The sequence below is a fragment of the Delphinapterus leucas genome, chromosome 2 (assembly GCF_059928025.1).
Source record: "Delphinapterus leucas isolate spDelLeu-1000000601 "Yukka" chromosome 2, BTC_Dleu_Yukka2, whole genome shotgun sequence".
NCBI classification, from domain to species: Eukaryota; Metazoa; Chordata; class Mammalia; order Artiodactyla; family Monodontidae; genus Delphinapterus; species Delphinapterus leucas.
The window spans coordinates 138,825,572-138,851,379 of record NC_143130.1 but is presented as its reverse complement, the minus strand read 5'-3'; the positions used below and the strand labels follow the sequence as shown (position 1 = coordinate 138,851,379).

Genomic DNA, 25,808 nt, shown 5'->3' with positions numbered 1-25,808 from the left:
GTGACTTGCTCAGAAGGAGATGCTTTTTAAGCTCTTAGAAGCTAATGTCCACTATCAGTTAGCAACTGGGTGAGAGTTCATTTATCTGAATTAATTTGCACTGAAGGATATAGTGAAAAGAAAGGAGCCTCGAAAGTCACAGTGTAAAGGAGAAGTTAGAGACATGTTTTGTTTGTTAAATATTCTGATATTTGAGTTAATTTAAGATAATTAAGACCCAATTTCTAATAAGCAATGAAATCTCCCCTCCCTCCCCCTCCTCCAGCAAAGCAGGGCTATAGACTTCAGCCAGTATTTACTAAACATTTCCTCTGTGCCAGGCACTTTGCCAGGGACAGGAGACAATGTTGAGGAAAAAAGAAAAGGCCTAGAGCCTTCAAAATGTGATTGCAGATGGTTGTTTAGGTTGAAATATTGTCATTGAATTGACAAGGGTCAGTCTTTCCTTATTTATTCTCTAACATCATGCAACTCCCAGCAAAGGACACCACACTCATGGGAGTGGCTATGTGAACCTCCTCTGTGCTTGGAAAGACAGAGAAAGACCTGGAACTTGAAGGTCATCTACCAATTCATCTGAATTGCAGACATGTTCCCTGCTGCCGTTCCTACAGGCTGTCTTTTCTGCTTCTTTTAAAGTTCAGGCGTCACTTTGAATAGTGGGGAGAAGGTGCATATGGCTGCAATATGCAGACATAGAATATAGGCTTGCAATTCACCCCACTTTTTCTGTCGTAATTGGATTTAGAAAGCAGGTGGCTGACAATTACAGAAGTAAAGTCTTTTTTTTTTTTTTGGCGGTACGCGGGCCTCTCACTGTTGTGGCCTCTCCGGTTGCGGAGCACAGGCTCCGGATGCGCAGGCTCAGCGGCCATGGCTCACAGGCCCAGCCGCTCCGCAGCATGTGGGATCCTCCCGGACCGGGGCACGGACCTGTGTCCCCTGCATCGGCAGGGGGACTCTCAACCACTGTGCCACCAGGGAAGCCCAGAAGGAAAGTCTTTTAGAACAATGGCAGAATTCCTTCACCCCAAAATTCTAAAGCTCAAGATGTAGATGAAAATGAAACCTTGAAGGAAAAATCTGTTTTGGAAAGGCAGTAGAGGTTGTATTACATCTTTATTGTTTGTCCCCACTACCCTCCAAATCTGATTTGTTCATAAAATTCTCCTCTCAGTTCACATGACTCCAGAACATATAAATAAAATGTGAAGCATTCGTGTAATCATTTGGGTGCCTTGCCTACTTGATGGCAAAATTGTGGGAAAATGAAAGCATTTGTATTTTTATTTTGTGTTCTATAGATAAAATATGAAAATGGAATCATGGAGATAGAAAGGAGTTCAAAGATTATTTTGTTTAACTCCTCATTCTGTCAAAGGAGAAACTGCGGCTATTTGTCCAGTATCACATAGCATGTTTTAACAACAATAAAGCTAGGACTGGGCTTCACTGGTGGCACAGTGGTTGAGAGTCCGCCTGCCGATGCAGGGGACACGGGTTTGTGGCCCGGTCCGGGAAGATCCCACATGCTGCGGAGCGGCTGGGCCCGTGAGCCATGGCCACTGAGCCTGCCCGTCCGGAGCCTGTGCTCTGCAACGGCAGAGGCCACAGCAGTGCGAGGCCCGTGTACCGCAAAAAAACCCCCAAAAAACTAGGATTCATTTTTCTCATGCCTGTCTATGCCCCTCTAAACTCTGCTGCCACTCATGATGGCCTGTTTTTTTCAGGTTTTTATCCAGAAGGATGGGGTCATGGAGACCCAACTTTTAGGCCACACTCTCCATCTCCTGGGGTGTTTAGTAAGATTTCACTGAATGGGAGAAATATTTGTATAGGAAAGGGCAGATCTCTGAACAGATCAGAAATGAACCAGAGAGTTCTCTAGCTTTTATGTATCTTTGACTATGTAGTTTATAGTTCAGCTTGTATTTTCAGAAATCAAAGGTGTAGTTTCATCAACTGTGAGCACTCTTGCTTTACAGCTATTATATGTTTTTGTTTTAAGGAAGGAAAATAGAGGCAGCAGGCCAAATACTGCTACTAATTCTGTTACCTGGCTATGAACTGGGATGCTTTATGGCTCATCCAAAGTATGGGGATAACTAATGTCCAGAATGTTCACATGCTATTCCCTCTTTTTTCAAATATCTTTCTCATATTCTCTCCTTTTAAAATAATGCTAGCTACCTGTATGTAATTTAATATTTAAATACAATTGCTTCAACCTCTCATCCTACATATGAGGATATTTAGCATCCCTTTCACCATCTCTGAGGATTCTAGGGTGGGGTGGCTTACATTTCTACTAGTCATCTCTGGCTTCAGTTTTCTTCTGCTTCAAAATTTATGATCCCTGATATGCTGTTCCTTTTCTGCACATGGCATCTCATGACATCTTCCCATTCCTGTATTCTCCCAAAGAACTGTGGATTCAAGATTTCTTTGTAAAAAATTACCCCTGACTTGGTGGCAATAAATATTTATTATTTCATCCCATGTCTGTGTGTTAGGAAGTTGGGAGTAGCTTAGCTGGGTTGTTCTGACTCAAGGTCTCTCAAGAAGTTGCAGTCAAGATAGCAGCTGGGGCTGCAGTCATCTGAAGGCCTGACTGGGGCTGGAGGAGCTGCTTCCAAGATAATTCAATCATGTGACGCTGGTAGTTGAGCAAGATGCCTCAGCTCCGAATTCATGGATTCCTCTTTCCTCATGTAGAAAAATTCAACCTTCTTTTGCTCTTCAGCTGTCTAGATTATGCCCTGAGCACGTGACCTTTTCTCTATCTCAAAAGGACCTGTAAGACTGAATGGGGTAACATGTGGAAGCTTCAGACTCCTTAAGGGGAAGAAGACCCTATGAAAATGTCAAATTTTTTTTTTTTTTTTTTTTGCGGTACGCGGGCCTCTCACTGTTGTGGCCTCTCCCGTTGCGGAGCACAGGCTCTGCATGCACAGAATCAGCGGCCATGACTCACGAACCCAGCCGCTCCGTGGCATGTGGGATCTTCCCGGACCAGGGCACGAACCCGTGTCCCCTGCATCGGCAGGCGGACTCTCAACCACTGCGCCACCAGGGAAGCCCGAAAATGTCAGTTTTTATACTTGATGTGTGCACATCACATGCTTAACCCAGATAGTGTAATGATCAGACATGGAAGAGAGGAAAAGTATAATTTTATAAAGATAAGGTCTTTATATTTATATTTAGAATTTTCATTCCTAGGTTTAATTTTCTAGAAAACCCACGGTATCTAAGAACTTTCTGGTGATGGGATAGATAAGACCTAAAACCCTTAAGTTTGGGGGGAAATTAGCAGTTTTGATATAATTTTAGTTGTCATGAGAGTGTGAGCAGTTTGTAAAAAAATACAATAAATCTTAATCTTACAATAATGTGCATTCAGTAAAGACTGCTAATTTAAAATGTGTTTCGGTTCTCTTAAAAAAGTTTTTTTCAAAAACACACTTGTTTACATTGTTTAACTAGTTTACCTTTTCTAATCTTTTTTTTTTGAGACATGAAGGTTTTACCTATAATTTTTATAGTTGTTGCAGAGAAAACAATTTAAGTATTTTAAAGATAAATTTTAATTGAAAGTCATTTATATACTTTAAAAACTCTTGAATGAAACTGGTATTCAGTATTTTATGATGATAATTAATAAGTTTTAAAACATACTTAAAAGGTTCTGTGAAAGTAATGTAAATAAATGTTAAAATTTACTTTTTATTTCCTGGATGTGTTGCTATTTCTGTAGTCATTTGACTCCATGATTAATAGCAGAATTGGGGAGAATATTACAAATGTGACTTCCAGGGTAGTCTATTTCAAGTAGGTATTTAAAAAACAATGAACTTAGTAACTACGTGTACCCTTTGCTAGAGAACTTCAAGTTAAGTCAGCTGAAAATTCAGCAGGGAAAAATGAACTGGGTTATCCACGTCTCAAAGGTACAAAGAAATAGAACATTCCTCTCCTATGTACTGTCTCTGAGCTGGGAGTCAAGGAGATTATTTTACTTATGGTTTAATTTAAAGGGGCTTATTTACAACATATTTATATGACAGTTTGATATGCTTTATTTTTCTGCAGGACTCAGTTACTGGAATTGTCAACTCTACCAATTTATGTGCACGTTTCTCTTCCACTATGAGCAGACCAGTTGTACTGCACATTTGGCTGGCTTTCTGTAGCCTTCTACTTCTCAGCTTTGCCACACAATGTCTGGCCTTCCCCAATGTGGAAAGAAGGGAGATAGCACCTGTTCATGAAGAAGAAGGGCAGTCTGAGAGGCTGAACACAGATGACCTAGAAAATAACTCCATTACTTCAAAGTACACTCTGGTCTCTGAAGAACCAATGATAGTGTTAGCAGGACCATCAACAATGTCATTAAATAAAGTATTCCCTAGTAACAAAGAAACCCCTCCTACAGGAGCTGGGCTCACGCAGCCTGATAGCTCTGGCGTTTACACTGCTACTGAGCCAGTGATCTCAGCAGGGGAAGAAGTGTTTGGCTACAGCCAGCCAGAGAGAATGTCTCCCGAAAGCCGACTTTCCAAGGCCATGTTAACCAACCCTATCACTCCAACTGCTTCTCTGAATATTGATGAGAAGGAGGAATCCTCCCATAGTACCATCATTCAGCCCATTGTGGAAGGGACCACCGAAGCAACACAAGATTTTCTGCACTATGTGGATGATCAATTGTTTGCAACTGAAAATCAGGCAGGAGTTAGTCTGGGATATTCACCTTTATCCTATGTGAATGCTAAAGAGATGCTAACCACCCGTCCAAGGACTGAGAAATTTGAAGCAGACCCAGAGCATAAGACAACTTCTTTTCCTGGTGCTGAGCCCACAGCAGGCGCTGAGCCTTCCCAGATGACAGCTGATAATACCCAGGCTACTGCCACCAAGCACTGGCTCGCAACCTCCGAGTCCACCCTGAGTGTTGAGCCAGAAACTGACAGCCTGCTGGGAGCCCCAGAAGTCACAGTGAGTGTCACCATAGCTGTTCCAGCTGTCTCCGTTGTAAGTGTTGAGTGGGATGACACCAAATTAGAGAGTGTAAGCCAGATAAAGACCCCAAAGCTTGGAGACAATACAGAGACTCAGGTGAGAATGGAAACATCTCAGACAACCCAAGCAACCAGTAATGGTATGGAAGGCATGAAAGGGGGCGAAACTTTGACAGAGGCTGCAGATGTGGCTCTGAGGCTGCCTGAAGGGGAAGCACACAGGGGAACAGCCCTGCTAATAGCACGTGGGGATGAGAGATCATCTGCCTTCACCGATCAAAGTTCCTTTAATCCCACAAGTCCAGTGGAAGGTATGAAAGTCTCTGTGGAAAACCTGGTCCAAAATACTGCAGACTTCATGGAATCCACCAAGGAGAACAATGCCATGCTGTTCTTAGAGACCACTGTTTCCATCTCAGAATATGAATCTGAGGTATATCAGCCACTGGGAAATACATTTAAAGGTAAAAGAAAGAAAGAAAAAAAAGGAAAATAAGCTTTGTTTAACTTGGAATGTTTCTGTTTGGTTTTATTATTTTTAATTGACATATAGTTGACACATAACGTTGTAATGTTTTAGATGTTTTATGTTTTTTTTTAAAGTGACAATTTAGAAGTAAGTTATCTAAGTTTTAATGAAAAGCAAAAGTAAATAAATAAAAAATGCATTTTTCATAAAAATTACATCCAAATATAACCCCTGCATATGGACCTGTGGTATTCAAATGGGAATAATTTGTGTCATGCCTTCTGCCCGCCCCCGCGCCAATCATTTGGCAATGTTTGGAGACATTTTTTCCAGTTTTATTGAAATGTAATTGACATATGGCACTGTGTAAGTTTAAGTTGTGTGGCATAATGATTTGACCTACATACAACATGAAATGATTATCACAATAAATTTAGTGAACTTCCATCAACTCATGTAGATACAAAATTAAAGAAATAGAAAAACATTTTTTTTTCTTGTAATGAGAACTCTTAGGATTTACTCTCTTAACTTTCATATATAACATATGGCAGTGTTAATTATATTTATCATATTGTACATCACTAGTACTTATTTATCTTACACCTGGAGGTTTGTACCTTTTGACTGCCTTCATCCAGTTTCCCCTCCCCCTATCCCCTGCCTCTAGTAACCACAAATCTGATCTCTTTTTCTATGAGTGTGTTTGTTTTTGAAATATAATTGGCCTAAAACACTGTGTTAGTTCCTAGTTAGTTAATTGAACAACATAGTGATTCGGTATTTCTATACATTACAAAATGATCACCATGATAAGTCTAGTTACCAGCTGTCACCATACAAAGATGTTACATATTTATTGACTATATTCCCCACACTGTACATTTCATACCTGTGACTCATTTATTTTGCACCTGGAAGTTTGTACCGCTTAATCTCCATTACCTATTTCTTGAGACATTTTTGGTCATCACAGTAGAGAGCATCTAGGGGGTAGAGGCCAAGATGCTGCTAAACGTCCTACAGTGCACAGCAACCAAGATATATCTGAGCCAAAAAATATATATATGTGTGTATATATATATATCTGAGAAACCCTGATATAGATTAATAGTTTTTAAACCTTTTATTATGAAAATGTGTATATTTACAGGAAAATGTGAAAAAATTAGCTATATGTTTAAATGATATACTCAACAATGTTGGATACTTATTTATACATTGTTGTAAAAAGTACTCACATTCCTGATATTTCTTACCAAAAAGCCTTAGGTAAATATTTATTTCATAGTATTAACCATATGAGTTCTCTGACTTTGTTTTCCTAAAAAGAAATTCTTCTAGAAATAAGGGGGGAAAAAATACCAGTACAGATAAATCCTCTCTGCTGGCTTGATTCTCCACTTTCTACTTCCTCGTGGCTTCTACATCTGTGAATGCTATGAGCTGACAATCCTTGCATTTGTTGCTGATGGATGATGTTTTTCTTTTATTGTGTGTAGTTGGTCAGATAACAGAATAGGGAGGGAAAGACTTAGTGTAATGTGCATATGCTCATTCCAAATTGTTTTGGAATATGTACAGCTGTTACTCCAGCTAATGGAAAATATCAAATTAATAATATGTTTTAGAAAGTGTTGTGGAGATTGAATTAAAACGATAAAAGATTTAATTTTACATGTCCAATTAATTTTTTTTTTTTGCGGTACGCAGACCTCTCACTGTTGTGGCCTCTCCTGTTGCGGAGCACAGGCTCCGGATGCGCAGGCTCAGCGGCCATGGCCCATGGGCCCAGCTGCTCCGCGGCATGTGGGATCTTCCCAGACCGGGGCACGAACCTGTGTCCCCTGCATTGGCAGGCGGACTCTCAACTACTGCGCAACCAGGGAAGCCCTCCAATTCATTTTTTAAAGACTGTAAGACTTAGTATACTGGAAGTTTTCGTAGAAGCTTCCAGAAAATGTTTTGTAAGTTGGTTTTTAAATTCTATTAAGAGAGTTGGGTCCACATGACCATGCAGATATTAAATATGACCAAACAAGAAGTTTATTTCAGTTCTCCATTACACTTTAAGATATTCCTGGAGCATTAAATCATGTAGTTCCAGATTATTCACTGCACAGTTGAATCCATGATTCTTATGTACTAGACTTGCATTAGCTTCCATTAATACAGCCTAAAAAAGTAAAATGAATTTGGTAATTGATTGGTTTTTTTTGATTATTGAATATACTCCTTACTTAGTCATAATTGCCTCACTTAACTACAGTCTTTTAACAGGCAATTCCCAGCACAATATATGGCACATAGTAGGTGCTCAGTAAATATCTGTTCATTGAATGACTAAATGAAGATAGAGAACCATTCAGACTAGAATTATCTAATCCAACTGCCTGCATTGTCCAAATTAATCAAAAAGCTTCTAAAAATTCTTGGTAGAGAGAGGAATGGTCAAATAATTCCTTTCAACTTTACTTTTTTTGTTGTTTTGTAGAGTTAAAAATAATGTGAAAAATTGAGATTATTGACAGTAGTAGTAAGAGAATAGCCAAAAAGCTTTTCTACCCATTTTCTGGTGATTACAAGTATTTCTGAGAAGTAAACCACTCAATCCCACACAATCTAGTTTTAAGAAAGGTCACTTTTGCAGAACAGGTTTGGATTTCCTCCTTGAGTCTCCTTCTCAAGATCATTAAGTGACCTCAAAGGCCCTGCCCAGGACAAATGCTGATCCTAGTGACCTCAAGGAGGGAGGAATATGTGACAACTACAGTCTGTGGAGCTCCCAGGAGGGTGATAACTTTCACCTTTTCTCCCCCCAGAGAGTGACATTGTCAAAAGAGTGCTTCAGAAATATCCTGGATTGTGTCTTATCCCAGGAGCTTCTGAAGGAGCTGGAGAAACTGGAGTCATTAGTTTCTGAACGAAGCCAGTGGCACCTGGTTGCATTGGCAGAGGGACTTTGGAACTGTTCTGCCCATTAAGACATTTTAATCAATCAAGAAGGTTTAGTCACACTGATGTGGTCAGCTGGTTTCACAACTGAGCTTGATTAAAATTTTTCCAATCTGTTTCTCCATCTGGAAATGGGGAAGACAAAATTAAATCTAAGGGCTTTCCTTCCTTATTTGTCTAAGAGGGGTGTCTAAGGTCTCAGCTCACCCCCTGCAGGGCTGGTAACTGTGACTGATGAACTGTCATGACCAACCCATTGCATTATCCTACCACGTTCTTGAAGTGAACTTTCAGCAAACCTACTGGCTGTATTCAGATTTGTTGACTCCTGCAGGTTAGGCTCTAGAGAAATTTTATACAGGAATTCTGTAAATGTGATGGGGGTGCAGGTTGTGTGTTTTACTCATCATTGGAAAAGAAAGAGGGAATAGGGGTGGATATATGTGAATAGCTGATGATGGAAATTCAGCCAAGGAACTGGGGGTGGCTTCCAATACTTGGAAGATGGACTTTTATCCCTGGGTGTCCTGAATTTTAACTCTTAATTTTTACTCCATTAAAATGCCTTAAATTAAAAAAAAAAAAAAAAAAAAGAAGTAAACACCTCAAATGCCAATCATTTTAGGGCCCAGGGACTACTTAAGACATTCTCTTCTTCAGGGAATGAAATAATTTCTTGGCATTTTTGGGTATTATGAACAGATGAGGATCCTGAGATTATAGTCAGTTCTCTGATTCAGCTGGTTCTTCAGCTGTTTCACTTGAAGATCAGGTTTTAAAAGCAATCTATAATAATTATATATATTTTCTCTACAGGAATTGGGAAGAATGAGAGATGTGGAGAAATTCTGAATGTTATTTAAAAAATTCCCATTACTATTTCTAGCTTTCACTCTTCTTTCTCTAACAGCAGTCACTTATTCAAAGTATTATACCATGCCCATTTTGGAAAAAATTTGTTTTATTTATTTATTTTTGGCTGCATTGGGTCTTTATTGCCGCGCATGGGCTTTCTCTAGTTGCGGTGAGTGGGGGCTACTCTTCATTGTGGTGCGTGGGCTTCTCATTGCAGTGGCTTCTCTTGCTGTGGAGCACAGGCTCTAGGCGCGCGGGCTTCAGTAGTTGTGGCACGTGGGCTCAGTAGTTGTGGCTCGCGGGCTCTAGAGCGCAGGCTAAGTAGTTGTGGTGCATGGGCTTAGTTGCTTCACGACATGTGGATCTTCCCGGACCAGGGTTTGAACCCGGGCTCAAACCCGTTTTGCCTGCATTGGCAGGAGGATTCTTAACCACTGTCCCACCAGGGAAGGCCATACCGTGCCCTTTTGATATTTCTTGCTGTTTCATGAAACTATGAGCATAGAGTGAACATTTATTTTGACATATTTTTTCTCAGAAGTGTTCATTATGCTTTCAAAAATGAGGGCAACATGGAGAATGCATACTGCTTAAAATGATAAAACTATATATTATCTTTTTGTGGCAAACATAGCATTGTCTTAGGTGCTAAAGATACAAAAAGGGCAATGAATCCTATCTCTCAAGAGATGTGTGATCTTATTTCAGAAAAAAAGTTAATGGCACAAAGAGCAAATATGAATATGAAGCAGAAGTAAGGTTGTCTTATAACCAGGTATATCAACCCATCAAATGTAAAAATCTCCAGTTCAAAGAAAAAATAGTCCAAACTGTTTGGAGACCAAGAAATGGAACTGGAAATGGAAATGGAACCAAAAAACACCCAAACACTATTTTAAAGCAAATAAATTGTTTCTGAGGAAAAATATTTTTAGTAATAGGAAGAACAATGAAGTCATTAATAAAAACTTTGAGAAAACATTTTCACCTATTTCTAGAATGTTATTTCTCATTGCATAATTTACCAGACTTGGTAATGTGCTAAGTATCTAGGATTAGTATTTAAAAAAAGAGAGATAACAGAGTCTTCTAGAAATTAAGTTTTCACAGTGGCTCAGTATTTGAAATTTCCAGCATAGCCCCTCCCTAGGAAGGGGGCAAATATTAACCCTTATAAATAGTCTTTAATAATGTATTTGAGTGGATTATAATGTTGTAAAGAAAGTGGACCTCTGATAGATACGTCATACCCCACAGGTCGGTTTCATTCTGTTTTATGATTTAAAAGCAAGTGCAGATCTTCTACAGAGGCTACTCCAAGTTGTTCCTTAGGCAATGGCAGGATTTCCTTTCTCATGGCTGAATAATATTCCTCTGTGTATGTGTGTGTATGTCTGTGTGTCTGTGTGTTTATCCATTCATCTGTTGATGGGATAAGCACAGTTAGCACAGTGGTTAAGAGCCCTAACTATGTAACCTGAGTCAGGTTCCTTAGCCTTTCTACACCTAAGTTGTTTGTAAAATGAGGTAATAATAGCTGATATTTATTGAATACTTACGAAGCACTGGGCATGTACTATTTTACATGTGTTATCTAATTTAATCTTTGTAAAAATGCTATGAGATAGATACTCTTATTATTTCCATTTTACCACTGAGGAAGCTCAAGGCCCAGAGAAATTAAGTAATTCGTTCAAGATCATGCAGATAGTAGGTGGCTGAGTCCGAATTGAGACCCAGGCAAATTGGGTCTAGAGCCTGGGTTCTTGGCCACTATGATATATGGCTTCCATAGAATATTAGTACCTACCTCCCCTTAGTACATATGGGAGGATAAAATAAGATAATGCCCGAGATGCAAGAAGAACTACAATCCTGCAGCCTGTGGAACAAAAACCACATTCACAGAAAGATAGACAAGATGAAAAGGCAGAGGGCTATGTACCAGATGAAGGAACAAGATGAAACCCCAGAAAAACAACTAAATGAAGTGGAGATAGGCAACCTTCCAGAAAAAGAATTCAGAATAATGATAGTGAAGATGATCCAGGACCTCGGAAAAAGAATGGAGGCAAAGATCAAGAAGATGCAAGAAATGTTTAACAAAGACCTAGAAGAATTAAAGAACAAACAAACAGAGATGAACAATACAATAACTGAAATGAAAACTACACTAGAAGGAATCAATAGTAGAATAACTGAGGCAGAAGAACAGAAAAGTGACCTGGAAGACAGAATGGTGGAATTCACTGCTGTGGAATAGAATAAAGAAAAAAGAATGAAAAGAAATGAAGACATCCTGAGAGACCTCTGGAACAACATTAAACACAACAGCATTCACATTATAGGGGTCCCAGAAGGAGAAGAGAGAGAGAAAGGACCAGAGAAAATATTTGAAGAGATTATAGTCGAAAACTTCTCTAACATGGGAAAGGAAATAGCCACCCAAGTCCAGGAAGCGCAGCGAGTCCCATACAAGATAAACCCAAGGAGAAACACGCCGAGACACATAGTAATCAAATTGGCAAAAATTAAAGACAAAAAGAAATTATTGAAAGCAGCAAGGGAAAAACGACAAATAACATACAAGGGAACTCCCATAAGGTTAACAGCTGATTTCTCAGCAGAAACTCTACAAGCCGGAAGGGAGTGGCATGACGTACTTAAAGTGATGAAGGGGAAGAATCTACAATCAAGATTACTCTACCCAGCAAGGATCTCATTCAGATTCGATGGAGAAATCAAAAGCTTTACAGACAAGCAAAAGCTAAGAGAATTCAGCACCACCAAACCAACTCTACAACAAATGCTAAAGGAATTTCTCTTAAGTGGGAAACACACGAGAAGAAAAGGATCTACACAAACAAACCCAAAATAATTAAGAAAATGGTCATAGGAACATACATATCGATAATTACCTTAAACATGAATGGATTAAATGCTCCAACCAAAAGACACAGGCTTGCTGAATGGATACAAAAACAAGACCCAAATATATGCTGTCTACAAGAGAACCACTTCAGACCTAGGGACACATACAGACGGAAAGTGAGGGGATGGAAAAAGATATTCCATGAAAATGGAAATCAAAAGAAAGCTGGAGTAGCAATACTCATATCAGATAAAATAGACTTTAAAATAAAGAATGTTACAAGAGACAAAGAAGGACACTACATAATGATCAGGGGATCAATCCAAGAAGAAGAGATAACAATTATAAATATATATGCACCCAACATAGGAGCACCTGAATACACGAGGCAACTGCTAACAGCTATAAAAGAGGAAATCGATAGTAACACAATAATAGTGGGGGACTTTAACATCTCACTTACACCAATGGACAGATCATCCAAAATGAAAATAAATAAGGAAACAGAAGATTTAAATGACACAATAGACCAGAGAGATTTAATTGATATTTATAGGGCATTCCATCCGAAAACAGCAGATTACACTTTCTTCTCAAGTGCACATGGAACATTCTCCAGGATAGATCACATCTTGGGTCACAAATCAAGCCTCAGTAAATTTAAGAAAGTTGAAATCATATCAAGCATCTTTTCTGACCACAACACTATGAGATTAGAAATGAGTTACAGGGAAAAATACGTAAAAAACACAAACACATGGAGGCTAAACAATACGTTACTAAATAACCAAGAGATCACTGAAGAACTCAAAGAGGAAATTAAAAAATACCTAGAGACAAATGACAATGAAAACATGGTGATCCAAAACCTATGGGATGCAGCAAAAGCAGTTCTAAGAGGGAAGTTTATAGCTATACAAGCCTACCTCAAGGAACAAGAAAAATCTCAAATAAACGATCTAACCTTACACCCAAAGGAACTAGAGAAAGAAGAACAAACAAAACCCAAAATTAGCAGAAGGAAAGAAATCATAAAGATCAGAGCAGAAATAAATGAAAAAAAAAAAAGATAATGCCCATCATGCACTTAGCACTGTGTGTATGGCACGTAATGAGAACTCAGTAAACATTAGTTATTGTAATTAGTATCCTTTAATTCAAAATGTCAAGTTCCTGTTCCCCTTCAGGAATGCAAATGTGAAAATTAATACACACAAGTGCTTCTGACAATTCTTTTTAAATTTTTATTTATTTATTTATTTATTTTTGGCTGCATTGGGTCTTTGTTGCTGTGCACAGACTTTCTCTAGTTGCGGTGAGCAGGGGCTACTCTTCATTGTGGTGCATGGGCTTCTCATTGCTGTGGCTTCTCCTGTTGTGGAACACGGACTCTAGGTGTGCAGGCTTCAGTAGTTGTGGCACGTGGGCTCATTAGTTGTGGCTCGTGGGCTCTAGAGCACAGGCTCAGTAGCTGTGGCTCATGGGCTTAGTTGCTCCACGGCATGTGGGATCTTCCCGGACCAGGACTCGAACCCAGGTCCCCTGCATTGGCAGGTGGATTCTTAACCACTGTGCCACCAGGGAAGTCCCTGCTTCTGAGCATTTTTGAACTTAGTTTTGTATAATTTGTTTCTGAGCAAATTGATTATGTTGATATTCATAAAAGGGAGCTCAGCTGTTGATTTTCCTGTTTTGTTTTAAATGTTATTCTGTTGTTTTTTATATTAACACCTTTATCTCTGTCTTAGATTGATTCATGACTCCTGAAAACAGCGACACTGAAAACATTTATTTCCTGGCAGTTTGTTTCTCTCCCTTCTCATTCCCTGAAATGGCTGTCTGCTTTTTTGTTTTTAATTACTAATTATATAGTGACTTTTTCAGGTATAGGGATTCAGTGTATTTAAAAATGTTGTTTCCTCCCTTTTAAGGCATCATCACTCAAGAGATGACAACAGCTGTTCAAGAAGCAGAAGCCACTTTATCTTCAGTGATGCAAGAGCAGCAGGTTTCTACCCTCGAGGTTACCAGAGGAGATGTCGAGACTGAGGGAGGGAAAGAGTTGCCCTCTGCCACAGCTGATGCTCCTGGTGTTACTCAGCTGTCGAGAAGATGGGAGCCTCTGGCCACTGTGGTTTCAACGACACCCGTTCCTATGTCTTTCGAAATTACTCCTGCTGTAGAAGGTCTGTAAGGGAGAGAATTGTGCCCAGTGTTTTGGGGGTGGATCTTTTCTGAGTTGATGAGGAATAGAATGAGTGAGGCAGATGGCCCTGTCACCAAGGTGCACACACACACACACACACACACATACACACACACATACACACACGCATACACACACGCATACACACAATACACAAACACACACACACATACACACACACACACACACACACACACACACACACACACACACACCCCTCACCTGGAAGTATATTTTTTCAGCAGGAATGGTAGGTGAACTCTTTCTTGTTTGGAGAGGTGTGGCACAGCTAAAGGACAAGGGGTTAGTTCCCAAGTAAAATCTCCTGGTGGCTCATCTCTGAGGCCCATGAAGGCCGAGTCTCCTGAGAACTCTCTCCTAGTTTGACATGTCTGGCTGCTAGGTGCCAGCGGGGTGAAACCAGCAAGGACCTGGGGGTGAAACCAACAAAGACGTGGGTTTGAATCCCAGCTTTGGCCCTCACTAGCACTGTGGCTTCAAGAAAGTTTCTTAATGTCTCCAAGCCTTGGTTTGTTCCTCTTTAAATAATGCCTACCTGTCTTATGGGTTATTTTAAGGATTTTGAATAATGTATAAAAAGTACTTTCTATGTAGGAGGCCCTCAGATGCTCTGATATCTTAAGGACAGTGAAGTTTTGGAATCTGGGTGATCATCAGAATCACCTGAGAATACAAAAATTATTATTTAGTTATTATTTTTGGACTTCATGTCTCTGTCTCATCGTTGGTCTAAGTAAATCCTACTTTTATTTATTAACTGAGTTATCTTTAACAATGTAATAAATACCTTCTAATCCTGCCTGCCGGCCTCCCCTGCAAAAAAAACCCTTAGGATCTTGTCAGTAATCTACAGGTAACCCCATGACCCTTCCCATCTAAACCCCATCCTCCTCTGTTAACCATTAACCTGAATCTTGTGTTCATCATTTCCTTGACTTCCTTTTCTTTTAGTTTTATCGTGTCTGTATGTACTCCTGATATTATACACTTAAAACTTTTAGATTTTTTACTTTATCAAAACAGTATTGTGCTGTGGATAGCCTTTTTGGGACTTTGTTTTTTTTTACTTAATATTCTAAGGCCTATATTTACTTACCGCAGCTCTTTTGCTTTGACTGCTTGCAATATTCCATTATGAAAATGTATCACAGTTTATTCACCCAATCTTCATCCAGTCTTTTCTAGTGATTTGCATTTGGGTCATTTCCAGGTTTGGCTATTGTGAACACGGCTGCCATGAATATTCTTTTACGTATTCTCCATTGCACGTGTGTAGGAGATTCTCTTGGGTATATACCTAGGAACTGAATTGCTGGACAATAGGGCATATGAATATTTCACTTTAGGAGGCAATGCCTAACTGCTTTCCAAAGTGGTTGCTTCCATTTATACTGCAAACAGCAATGTATATGAGAATCTGTGGATCCATATCCTGGGAACTTTCACAAATAATTTCTCAGGCTTCATCACCAAGGAGGTTCTGATTCGGTATGTTGGGATATGTAGAAAGCATGAAAACTGACATTTAAAAAATTACCTCAAGAGATTCTGATGATCCACCAAGCTTGCAAAATACTACTATTCTAGAGTTTCTAGATTTGGGAATATCTGGGGCTAAATTTGGCTGTTTTAAAATTGAGCATATTGCAGACACAGATCTAAGCTTTTACTCTTTGACTTGATTTTTAAAAGTCATCCTTGGGGTATATTTAAATAAATTTTTGTTAAATTTTCTACCTTTGGTAATAGGTTATATAAAATCCCACAAAATCCATAATATTGTGAATAGAATAAACGGGAGATTAACATTTGAAAACAAAGTTCTGATTTGAGATAATATATTTTCCTGGAAGATAAAGTATTTGCCTCTGGTGGCTGGATTGGTACAATGTGGGAAGGAGGAGCTGGTCTAAGTGCCAAACTTACTGTATATAAGAATACTGGCTTCATTCGTCATTTCTTGCTTAAGAAGTAAAAGCATATGTATATATTCCCCATACTGATCATCTTTGGATCATGTCTCTTGTGTTTGGCAGACCTAATGGACACAGTCACAGGGCCGAATGAAGAGTTGTTCACACCAATTGTGGGTTCTCCAGTGACACCCCCTGGGATAATGGAGGAAGCACCTAGCACTTCCCCAGCGCTTGCTGATCCTGAGGCATCTTCCGAGAGAACTGCTGCTCCATCCATTAGCTATGTTAATACAGCTGCCTCCTATGGTCTGGACCAACTCGAATCTGAAGGTATCCATGCTTTGAAGGGGATCTTTTCTGGGACAGATTCAGTGAGTCACTGAGCAACTGTTGTCTTTGAGAAAAGATCCAGGATAAGTATATTCTGTGTGTAGTGTAGATCAGGGGTCAGTAGACCATGGCCCAGCCAAATCCGGCCTGCCGTCTGTTTTTGTATGGCAAGCTAAAATTGGTCTTTACATTTTCAAACGATTGAAAAAAATCAAAAGAATAGTATTTCGTGACATGTAGAAGTTTTTATAAAATCCAAATTTCAGTGTTCCTAATTAACAGCCACACTTGTTCATTTGTGTATTGTCTGTGGCTACTTTTGTGCCAGAGCAGCAGAGTTGACTAGTTGTGACAGAGACTAATTGCCCACAGAGCCTAAAATATTTATGAGATGGCCCTTTACCGAAAAAGCTTGCTGACCCCTGCTCTACATCAGTAGTTCTCAATTACAGTTGAACATTAGAATCACCTTGGGGAGCTTTTAAAGGATCCTAATGACCGAGTCCTTCTCCCAGCGATTCTGATTCAGTTGGGATGGAATCTGGCATCAACATTTTTCAAGAGTTGCCTGAGATGATTTCAGTGTGCAGGCTGAATTGAGAAAACTGGTTTAATGGAAAACTTGAGTTTCCCCACCAGATTTTCTTGGGTGGAAGTTTTAATGTGGATTGTATTTTCGTAACACTGCTCTGGTTGTTAACACTGGGTCATTCTCCCTTAATTACGTCTCTGGGTTAGATGTTCCACTTTTTGGAGATAGACAGTCTCCTCACCTGTTAAGGCTGAGAAATTCTTGCCAAATTTTACTTTCCAAGACATTGGCTTTGAGCATGAAAAAAGATGCTTGGAGCACAGCTGCACATCCACAAATGAGAAGTCGGGAAATATAATGAAAGGTCGTTGAATTAATCAGCATTTTGGCAGGTGAACAGCTCCTGGCTGGATTGCAAAATGCCCAGAGATTTGTAGTGCTGTTTCTTAAACTAATCAGGAAGACAGGTAAGCTTTTGGGCACTAAATTAGCCATGTGTTGGATTCAGTAAAGACATAGGATGTGCTGTTATATTTTGTCTACTCTGTAACAGAGAAGGTGGTTCAGCCAGGTTTGCAGCAGGCTGTATTGCAGACTTTCAGGGTAATGCTGGTAGTTTTCTGGCGGAGAAATGTGACATTTTAGGAGGAATGTGAATTCCATGGAGTACTGGTTTAAGAAATGGATCAAAGCGAGCTCAGAGGCCAGCAGCTCTTGCTCTCCACATTAAGATAAAAACTTGGAATGTAGTCTCATATTAGCTGTCTGCTCTCCTTGATGCCATCTGGAAAGACCAGGTTTCCCCAAATTAACCTGAGTTAGAGATGACAGCTTTACCCGGCAGGGCTTATTTAATCAGAGGAAAAAAATTGTGTTTGTGAATAATCCATACTTGTGAAACTGCAATACTTTTCTAAATTTAGTAGATGATGGCAGTTATATTGAGATGTGTGAGAATTTTCTTAACTTGCCTAAGATGTCCTAGAGTTTTAGTGCTTTTCTTCTACACAGCTCAATTCCAGCTTCTTTTTGAGAACATATTTTGTCAGTTTTGATCGAAGTTATGATCCTTGTCAAGGCTTATGAAAAGACATTTTTGGTTTAAAAATATTCTTTCTGCTATGTTGTTGGGCTTAAGACAAGATTTTGAATGAGCACACCTCTTCTCCTAAATACCAGGGAGTACAATTTATATTTAATTAGTATATGTTAATAATGTCACAATTAGTTTTATGCTGGTCTATCTAGTCCTCTTAAAGCAGGAGTGACTACACTTATTTAAATCGATAAATCGATAGATTCCTGGATGTATTGGAGGGCTCCATTTTCAGTGCATGTTTTTCCACTTTGTCCAGGAATATAAGTGCAGCCTGAGGCTTTGACTGGATGAAACATTTTAATTCTTCCATAGCATTGGACCCAGGGGAAGATAGTTTATTCTTACTTAGAACGAGGTTGTGTGATGTCAAGTTATCTACCTTTCAAGTTTGAATCTCTGTGTCTGATGTGTTGATAAATGTCAGTTCTCCAGAGAATAGGGTATTTGTCTCAGTGAGATATGGACAAGAGACCTGCCCCTTTTAGACACCACACACCCAAGGAGCAAGAACCTTTGTGGAAATTTCTGAATGTTTATTTTTTAAGGGATAGTCAATGTCCCAGATGAGCCTAAAATTTGTATCTGTGTGGTACCCTGTCTTGTTGTCTTCTCCTTCATGTTTCTACAACATAATGACTAAGGGAGTGTATTAATTTTCTAGGGCTGTCATAACAAAGCCTCACAAACTGGGTGATTTAAAACAGCAGACATTTGTTCTCTTGCAATTTTAGAGCCTAGAAGTCTGAAATCAAGTTGTAGGCAGGGCTGCGCTCCCTGCAAAGCCTCTGATTGAGGATCGTCCCTTGCCTCTTCCAGCTTCTGGTGCCTCAGGCATTCCTTGGCTTGTGGCAGCATCACTGCAGTCTCTGCCTCCATCTTCACCTCTTCCCTCTGTGTGTCTCTGTGCCCAAATTTCCCTTGTCTTATAAGGACATCAGCCATTGGATTAGGACTCACCCCGATAATTACATCTGAGCTTGATTACATCTGCCGGAACTCTATTTCCAAATAAGGTCAGATTCACAAGTTCTGTGGTTTAGGAGTTAAACATATTTTCTGAGGGAACACAATTCAACTTGTAATAGGAGGCCTGCTTCTGAGGAGTTTTCCAGCTGGCTCTGAAGGCAGACTTGCTCTGCCTCTGGAACGCCCACTTGAGAGACGTGCATTGGTAGAGTGGGAGAAGTTTGGTGTGGTTTATATTTCTCAGGCATTGAAGAAAGCCTGCTTCTGTAATTGCGTACTGCCTTGTGCCTATTTCAGTGTGCCTTTTACCTTGTCAGCAAAAATGCAGTTTGATTTTTGAAGGGATAATGGTTTATCTGTCACCTTGTCTGATACACTTTACTTGTCTGTATTTTTTCTTTTTTTTAGGGAATAAATGCTTTGAGGATGATAAAAAATGCATTATACTTATCTCAGGCATAACTCTACTAGGGCTGTATTCAGCATCTTTGAAATATAAACATGACAAAGTGTTCTAACTTTTAATTCAAAAATTGGGTAATGGCAAAGTACATGTATATGTATATATGTGTATATATATATACAGGTACATATATATGTATATAAGCTAATTTTTGTTCTTTTTAAATTAATTGTTATTGGAGTACAGTTGATTAACAGTGTTGCATAATCTTATTTTTGGACATGATCTTTGTTTAGGTTGACGTCCTTTTTGGTTGAATGTTAATATCTTCCTCTGCTCCAAAACGGCAACTTAAAATTTCTGATTGCTTATGAAAACTTACTTGGAGTTCTTTCATTTGGGTTAACTGTCTTTAAAATATTTTAATACTAATATCAAATGGACTAAGGCCTTCAATATTTCTTACTGAATGTAATTCTGCTTTCTGAATTTTAGAAGTCCAAATGAAGATATCTATTTACTCTAAACAAATCAGACTTATTTCTGCCTTTCCTATATTTCCACAGAAGATGGAAATTCATCTGTGCTGTAACATTGTAGCAATAATTCTGTAGGGTGGAAGGTTATGGCTTTAACAGTTCAATACTCAGAAAAAAAAATCTACTGTGGGTCTCTTTGTACCAGGTACTAGGTTCCTAAGAATGTGTGGGAGGTAAGAGAACAAAAACGGATGTGTCTCAGATCTTGTGATTAAGGTGTTGGTAAACCTTCTTCACATCCCCAGCACTTTCTCCCTTAAAGTTTGGAAGTCAATAGCCGGGCCTTCCAGCTGTGAGAGGTGGGAAACCACTTGGTGCTCCCCATGGTGCTGACCGGACAGACTTGGGAACAGGGTGAATTTGCTTGGACTCTCTCAAGATGAGCCTGGGTTAATGTATTGCTTTTCTGCAAGACGAGAAGAAACACCAGTGTCTTTGGTCTGGAGAATGTGAATTCTCGATCTGACTGGTCCTATTAAATGTGTTTCTATAGGCATAATAGACTGAGTGGTGGGGCTGTAAAATCCCGTGTCGTTATTCCAGACAACTCCCATTTCCTCATCTGTTTCAAAGTGCCTGTTTATTACGGGGTTTATTACAGGGTTATTGACATGCCGGGGAATTACCTTTTTTTTTTTTTTTCACATACGACACGTTATATATAAACATATAGCATATTACCTTTTTAACATATAAAGAGTTTTTTAATTCTTAGTATCCAACAGGAAAGTCACGTTTAATTTTTTTAATGTCTTGATTTTTAAGAAATAAGACCAAATATATCATTTGACTTCAATTTTCTCTTTTCTGACCGTTTTTTCCTTGTTTTTCGAAGACCATTTTGGATGTCCTTATATTTAGGTTTTGAAAGATTGTATTTTTGACATCTTTTCCCAGCGAGGTAGCACACATGGGGCAGAAGGCTGTCATTTTTCTGTCATTTGTTGTTTAATCTATTTCAGTGACATCAATTTTCCTCCCTTCGTGAGTGTGTGTGTGTGCACATCTGTGTGTTTAATTTCATGGATGTTTTTTCCACAGTCCTCTGAGAGCATGTCCTATATACATTTTCATCATCTCTTCATTTCCTCTGCTGAAAGACAGTGGTATTATCTCTCCTTTCTTATCTGGAATTCTCAGTTCTGTCTCTGTTCTAGGATTCTCTCTACAATAACAGGAATTTCAATAGATAGGGATTTCAGGAGAAAGCCGTGTTTGAAAAGTATGCCTTTGTTCAGATGACTGAGTGATATTTTTTGGCTGTGTGATCTCCTAATTGGTACTGAAAAAAAGGTGCTTAGTTTCTGTCTTTTATTGGTCAATCAGAAATGAATTGGGAAATGCATTCTTTAAGTGGCTTTGTGGAGAAGCCTCAGGTATTTTTCTTTAATAGTTCCATTGAGGATTCTTAAGAGCCCATGTAATTTTTATGAGAGAAGTGTTTGCTCTTCAACTGCACTTTAATTCACAAAATCAATTTTTTTTGGTCTTCCCAATATGCACTCCTTTTCAGAGAATATTTTCTTATTATTTTCTCAATTCTCATATAATGTTTCAACTCAGAAGGCAGCTAGAATGGATGAATGAGAAAGTGTAGTTAAAGATCTCATCTCAAGTCCATGTTTATGAAGCCAAGTTTATGTGACTTACCTTTGGGAGCTGCTATGTGGACATAATATTAAAGATCCAGTAGAGTGTTGTAAATTTGAACTGTCCATTACTTATGATACTGTAGTATGAAGTTAAGGATGTTCACTCTAATTTTTACTCTGAGTATGTTAAGAATGGATACAAGTTTTGGCTTTTGTTCTTGAAAATGCTTTGGATTTAATTTTGCCTCAATAACAGAGGCAATGATTTCAGTCATTGATTACCCCTTATGGTAAGTCACTTTGGTGGCTTGTCCTGAAATCATCATACTTTCTCTGGCATTTATGATAGGTCTCTGTTCTTAAGTACCTGTATATTCTATAGGCTAGTACAGTAAATTACTCAGCTCTCGGAGTGGTCATCACATGTCTGTTGCTAATGCTTACATAGCCAGTGGTATTTCAAAAATATTTAGAATCAATATTATGATGTATTACCATAAAGCTTTGCTACAAATTCTGCTGTTGAAGAAAGATAACTGACATTCACTCTAAGTTTTCTGGTGTGCTTTCTTATCATAGGGAATTTATTTATTGTTGTAGTCACAATTAAGTAAGCACTGTTATAGAGTCGATTCTTCCCATTTTTTTTCCTGCATCTTTGTTGCCCAGCACCAGAAAGTTACACTGCTTAGTAAAGCTTACTCTTAGACACTTAGGAAATTTTATATAATGGCTCATGATGACAAAAGGATTTAGCTTTGTACATATTCAGTGGTTTTGTTTATTCATTCATTTATGTGTACACTTAGCAAGTATTTGGTCATTCAGATAATAAAAAGAAGTGAGAGTAGATCTTGTGTAAATTTTAGTAGAAGTTATGATAAATACATAAATAACAGACACACAAGGTAGAAGGTGGGAAAGTATCACAAAACAATTACAGAAAAAGGACTGTGAGAGATAGGAGAGAGAACTTAGCCCCAGCTTAGAGAAATAAAAAATTGATATTTATGCTGGGGAGTCTTTTTTAAAAAATAAATAAATTTATTTAATTTATTTATTTTTGGCTGCATTGGGTCTTCATTGCTGCGCATGGGCTTTCTCTAGTTGCGACAAGCCAGGGCTACTCTTCACTGCGGTGCTCGGGCTTCTCATTGCGGTGGCTTCTCTTGTTGCGAAGCACGGGCTCTAGGTGCGTGGGCTCAGTAGTTGTGGCACGTGGGCTCAGTAGTTGTGGCTCACGGGCTCTAGAGCACAGGCTCGGTAGTTGTGGTGCACAGGTCTAGTTGCTCCGTGACATGTGGGATCTTCCCAGACCAGGGCTCGAACCCGTGTGCCCTACATTGGCAGGCGATTCCTAACCACTGCCCCACCAGGGGAGCCCCTTCTTGGGAGTCGTATGTGTGTGTGTGTTGTTCTTTCGATATTTATAAAAAAATAAGTCATAAGATATCAAAAAGTATGGAAAACATTTTAAAGTTTGGTGAATCATCCTTTAGATATCACACATACCACACTACCACTCAATTATTTTATAGGCATGTGATCAAGCATGTTTCTATAATTTTAGCTTTTTGGTTAGATGAATTCTTTCTTTTTTATTCTTCCAGTTTTATTGGGATATGATTGACATACAGAACTGTAAATTTAAGGTGTACAGGATGATGATTTGACTTACATATACCATGAAATGATTTACTCTCTTAACTTCCATGTATAACATACGGCAGTGCTAATTATATTAATTATATTGTACATTATATCCTTACTACTTACTTATCTTATAACTGGAAGTTTGCATCTTTTGTCAGCCTTCATCCAGTTTTCTGTCCTCTTACCTTCCGCCTCTGGTAACCACAAATCCGATCTGTTTTTCTATGAGTTTGTTTGTTCGTTTCTTTTTGAAGTATAATTGACCGGCTAGGTTAGTTCCTAGTGCACAACATAGGGATGTGATATTTCTATACATTTCAGAATTATCACCATGATAAGCCTAGTTACCGTACATCACCATGCAAAGGTACTACATTATTATTATTTTTTTTTATAAATTTATTTATTTATTTTTGGCAGCATTGGGTCTTCGTTGCTGTGCACAGGCTTTCTCTAGTTGTGGCGAGCGGGGGCTACTCTTCGTTACAGTGCACGGGCTTCTCATTGCGGTGGCTTCTCTTGTTGGGGAGCACGGGCTCTAGGTGCGTGGGCTTCAGTAGTTGTGGCACGTGGGCTCAGTAGTTGTGGCTTGCGGGCTCTAGAGCACAGGCTCAGTAGTTGTGGTGCACGGGCTTAGTTGCTCCGCGGCATGTGGGATCTTCCCAGACCAGGGATCAAACCCGTGTCGCCTGCATTGGCAGGCGGATTCTTAACCACTGTGCTGCCAGGGAAGTCCCCCTACATTATTATTGAGGTAAATTATTTCTTAAGAATAGGTTTTAGATGCAGCAACCAGGTGCTCAGCCTCAGGCCAAACAAATATATGATTTATAGGAAACTGTACCAGGTCTCTCTTGAGGGAATTGTTCAGAATCCTAGGCAAGATGATTGGTTCTGAGTGTTTAATCTGGGCTCATACTCCAGGACTGACAATCCCTGTGAGGAGTGGTCCAAGCAGGGCTTTCCATGTGTGGTGGTTTTTGCAGTTGTCAAAGCAAGCATGCAGCTTGCAACTGCACAATAGGATGTGGAGATTTCAAAGACATTTTAGATGTTTGCAGAAAATCAAGGCATTTAAAAAAAAATAAATTTATTCATTTTATTTATTTATTTTTGGCTGCATTGGGTCTTTGTTGCTGTGCGCAGGCTTTCTCTAGTTGTGGCAAGTGGGGGCTACTCTCCCTTGCATGGGCTTCTCATTGCTGTGGCTTCTCTTGTTGTGGAGCACGGGTTGTAGGCGTGCAGGCTTCAGTAGTTGTGGCACGCGGGCTCAGTAGTTGTGGTGCACGGGCTTAGTTGCTCCGCAGCATGTGGGATCTTCCGGGACCAGGGCTCGAACCCGTGTCTCCTGCATTGGCAGGCGGATTCTTAACCACTGCGCCACCAAGGAAGCCCCTCAAGGCATTTTTAAAAAGCATGATTTTTCAAACATGATTTTTCAATATGAGGCTAGACATAACTATCCTTTTACTGGTATAATCATTGAGAATTTTATTGCATTGGAGTACAAATAATTAAAAACCCTAACAATGTATAAAATAATGTAAGAATATTACCAACTGCACTTTATCAGGCTGTGCTCATAACCATGAAATTGTTTTGGCATCAGACTACCTTTTATTATTAAAATGCACACATATCCCCAAAGGAAAAGATTAGAAGAAAAATATAATGCATCAATATGAATGGCCTTACAAGATTTTAAAAGTGTTCACACTTGGAAATATTAAATTTGTCTTGAAAGATTTACATTGATTCTGCCTACATTTACCTGTGTTTCTTCTTCTTTAGCCATTGTACCTCCTTCTTATTGTTTTTTTAAAAATTAATTAATTAATTAATTTTGGCTGTGTTGGGTCTTTGGTGCTGCGCGCGGGCTTTCTCTAGTTGTGGTGAGCGGGGCTTACTCTTTGCTGCAGTGCGCGCGCTTCTCATCGTGGTGGCTTCTCTTGTTGCGGAGCACGGGCTCTAGGCGTGCCGGCTTCAGTAGTTGTGGCACTTGGGCTCAGTAGTTGTGGCTCGAGGGTTGTAGAGCACAGGCTCAGTAGTTGTGGTGCACGGGCTTAGTTGCTCCGCGGCATTTGGGGTCTTCCCGGACCAGGGATCAAACCCGTGTCCCCTGCATTGGCAGGTGAATTCTTAACCACTGCGCCACCAGGGAAGTCCCCTTCTAATTGTTTGATATCTCCAGGCAAAATATTCTGTGGAAACTTCTATAGCAACAATATAAAGAGGGACTTTCCTGGCAGTCCAGTGTTAAGACTCAGGGCTTCCACAGCAGGGGACACGGGTTGGGGAACTAAGATCCTGCATGCTGCGCAGTGGGGGCCCAACATTGCTCCCTCTGGGTTTTCTCAAGGTATCTGCCTCACGTGCTCT

The 25,808-nt window shown here is 39.4% G+C and overlaps 1 protein-coding gene across 1 annotated transcript; it reads left to right on the top strand.

Moving 5' to 3' along the window:
* The first annotated feature begins 1,675 nt into the window (after window positions 1-1,675).
* Window positions 1,676-16,704, top strand: ARMH4 (armadillo like helical domain containing 4). Its single transcript, XM_022570478.2, has 3 exons — window positions 1,676-5,485; window positions 14,104-14,358; window positions 16,436-16,704. Exons 1-3 carry the CDS (start codon window positions 4,150-4,152, stop codon window positions 16,696-16,698), a joined length of 1,854 nt encoding a protein of 617 aa, XP_022426186.2. The 5' UTR covers window positions 1,676-4,149; the 3' UTR covers window positions 16,699-16,704.
* The last annotated feature ends 9,104 nt before the right edge of the window (window positions 16,705-25,808 follow it).

Excerpts from the sequence above, each read along its gene's own strand:
- ARMH4 (XM_022570478.2), top strand. The coding sequence starts at position 4,150 with ATGAGCAGACCAGTTGTACTGCACATTTGGCTGGCTTTCTGTAGCCTT. Across the intron at positions 5,486-14,103 it reads ACTGGGAAATACATTTAAAG|GCATCATCACTCAAGAGATG; the intron begins GTAAAAGAAAGA and ends CTCCCTTTTAAG. Across the intron at positions 14,359-16,435 it reads AATTACTCCTGCTGTAGAAG|ACCTAATGGACACAGTCACA; the intron begins GTCTGTAAGGGA and ends TGTGTTTGGCAG.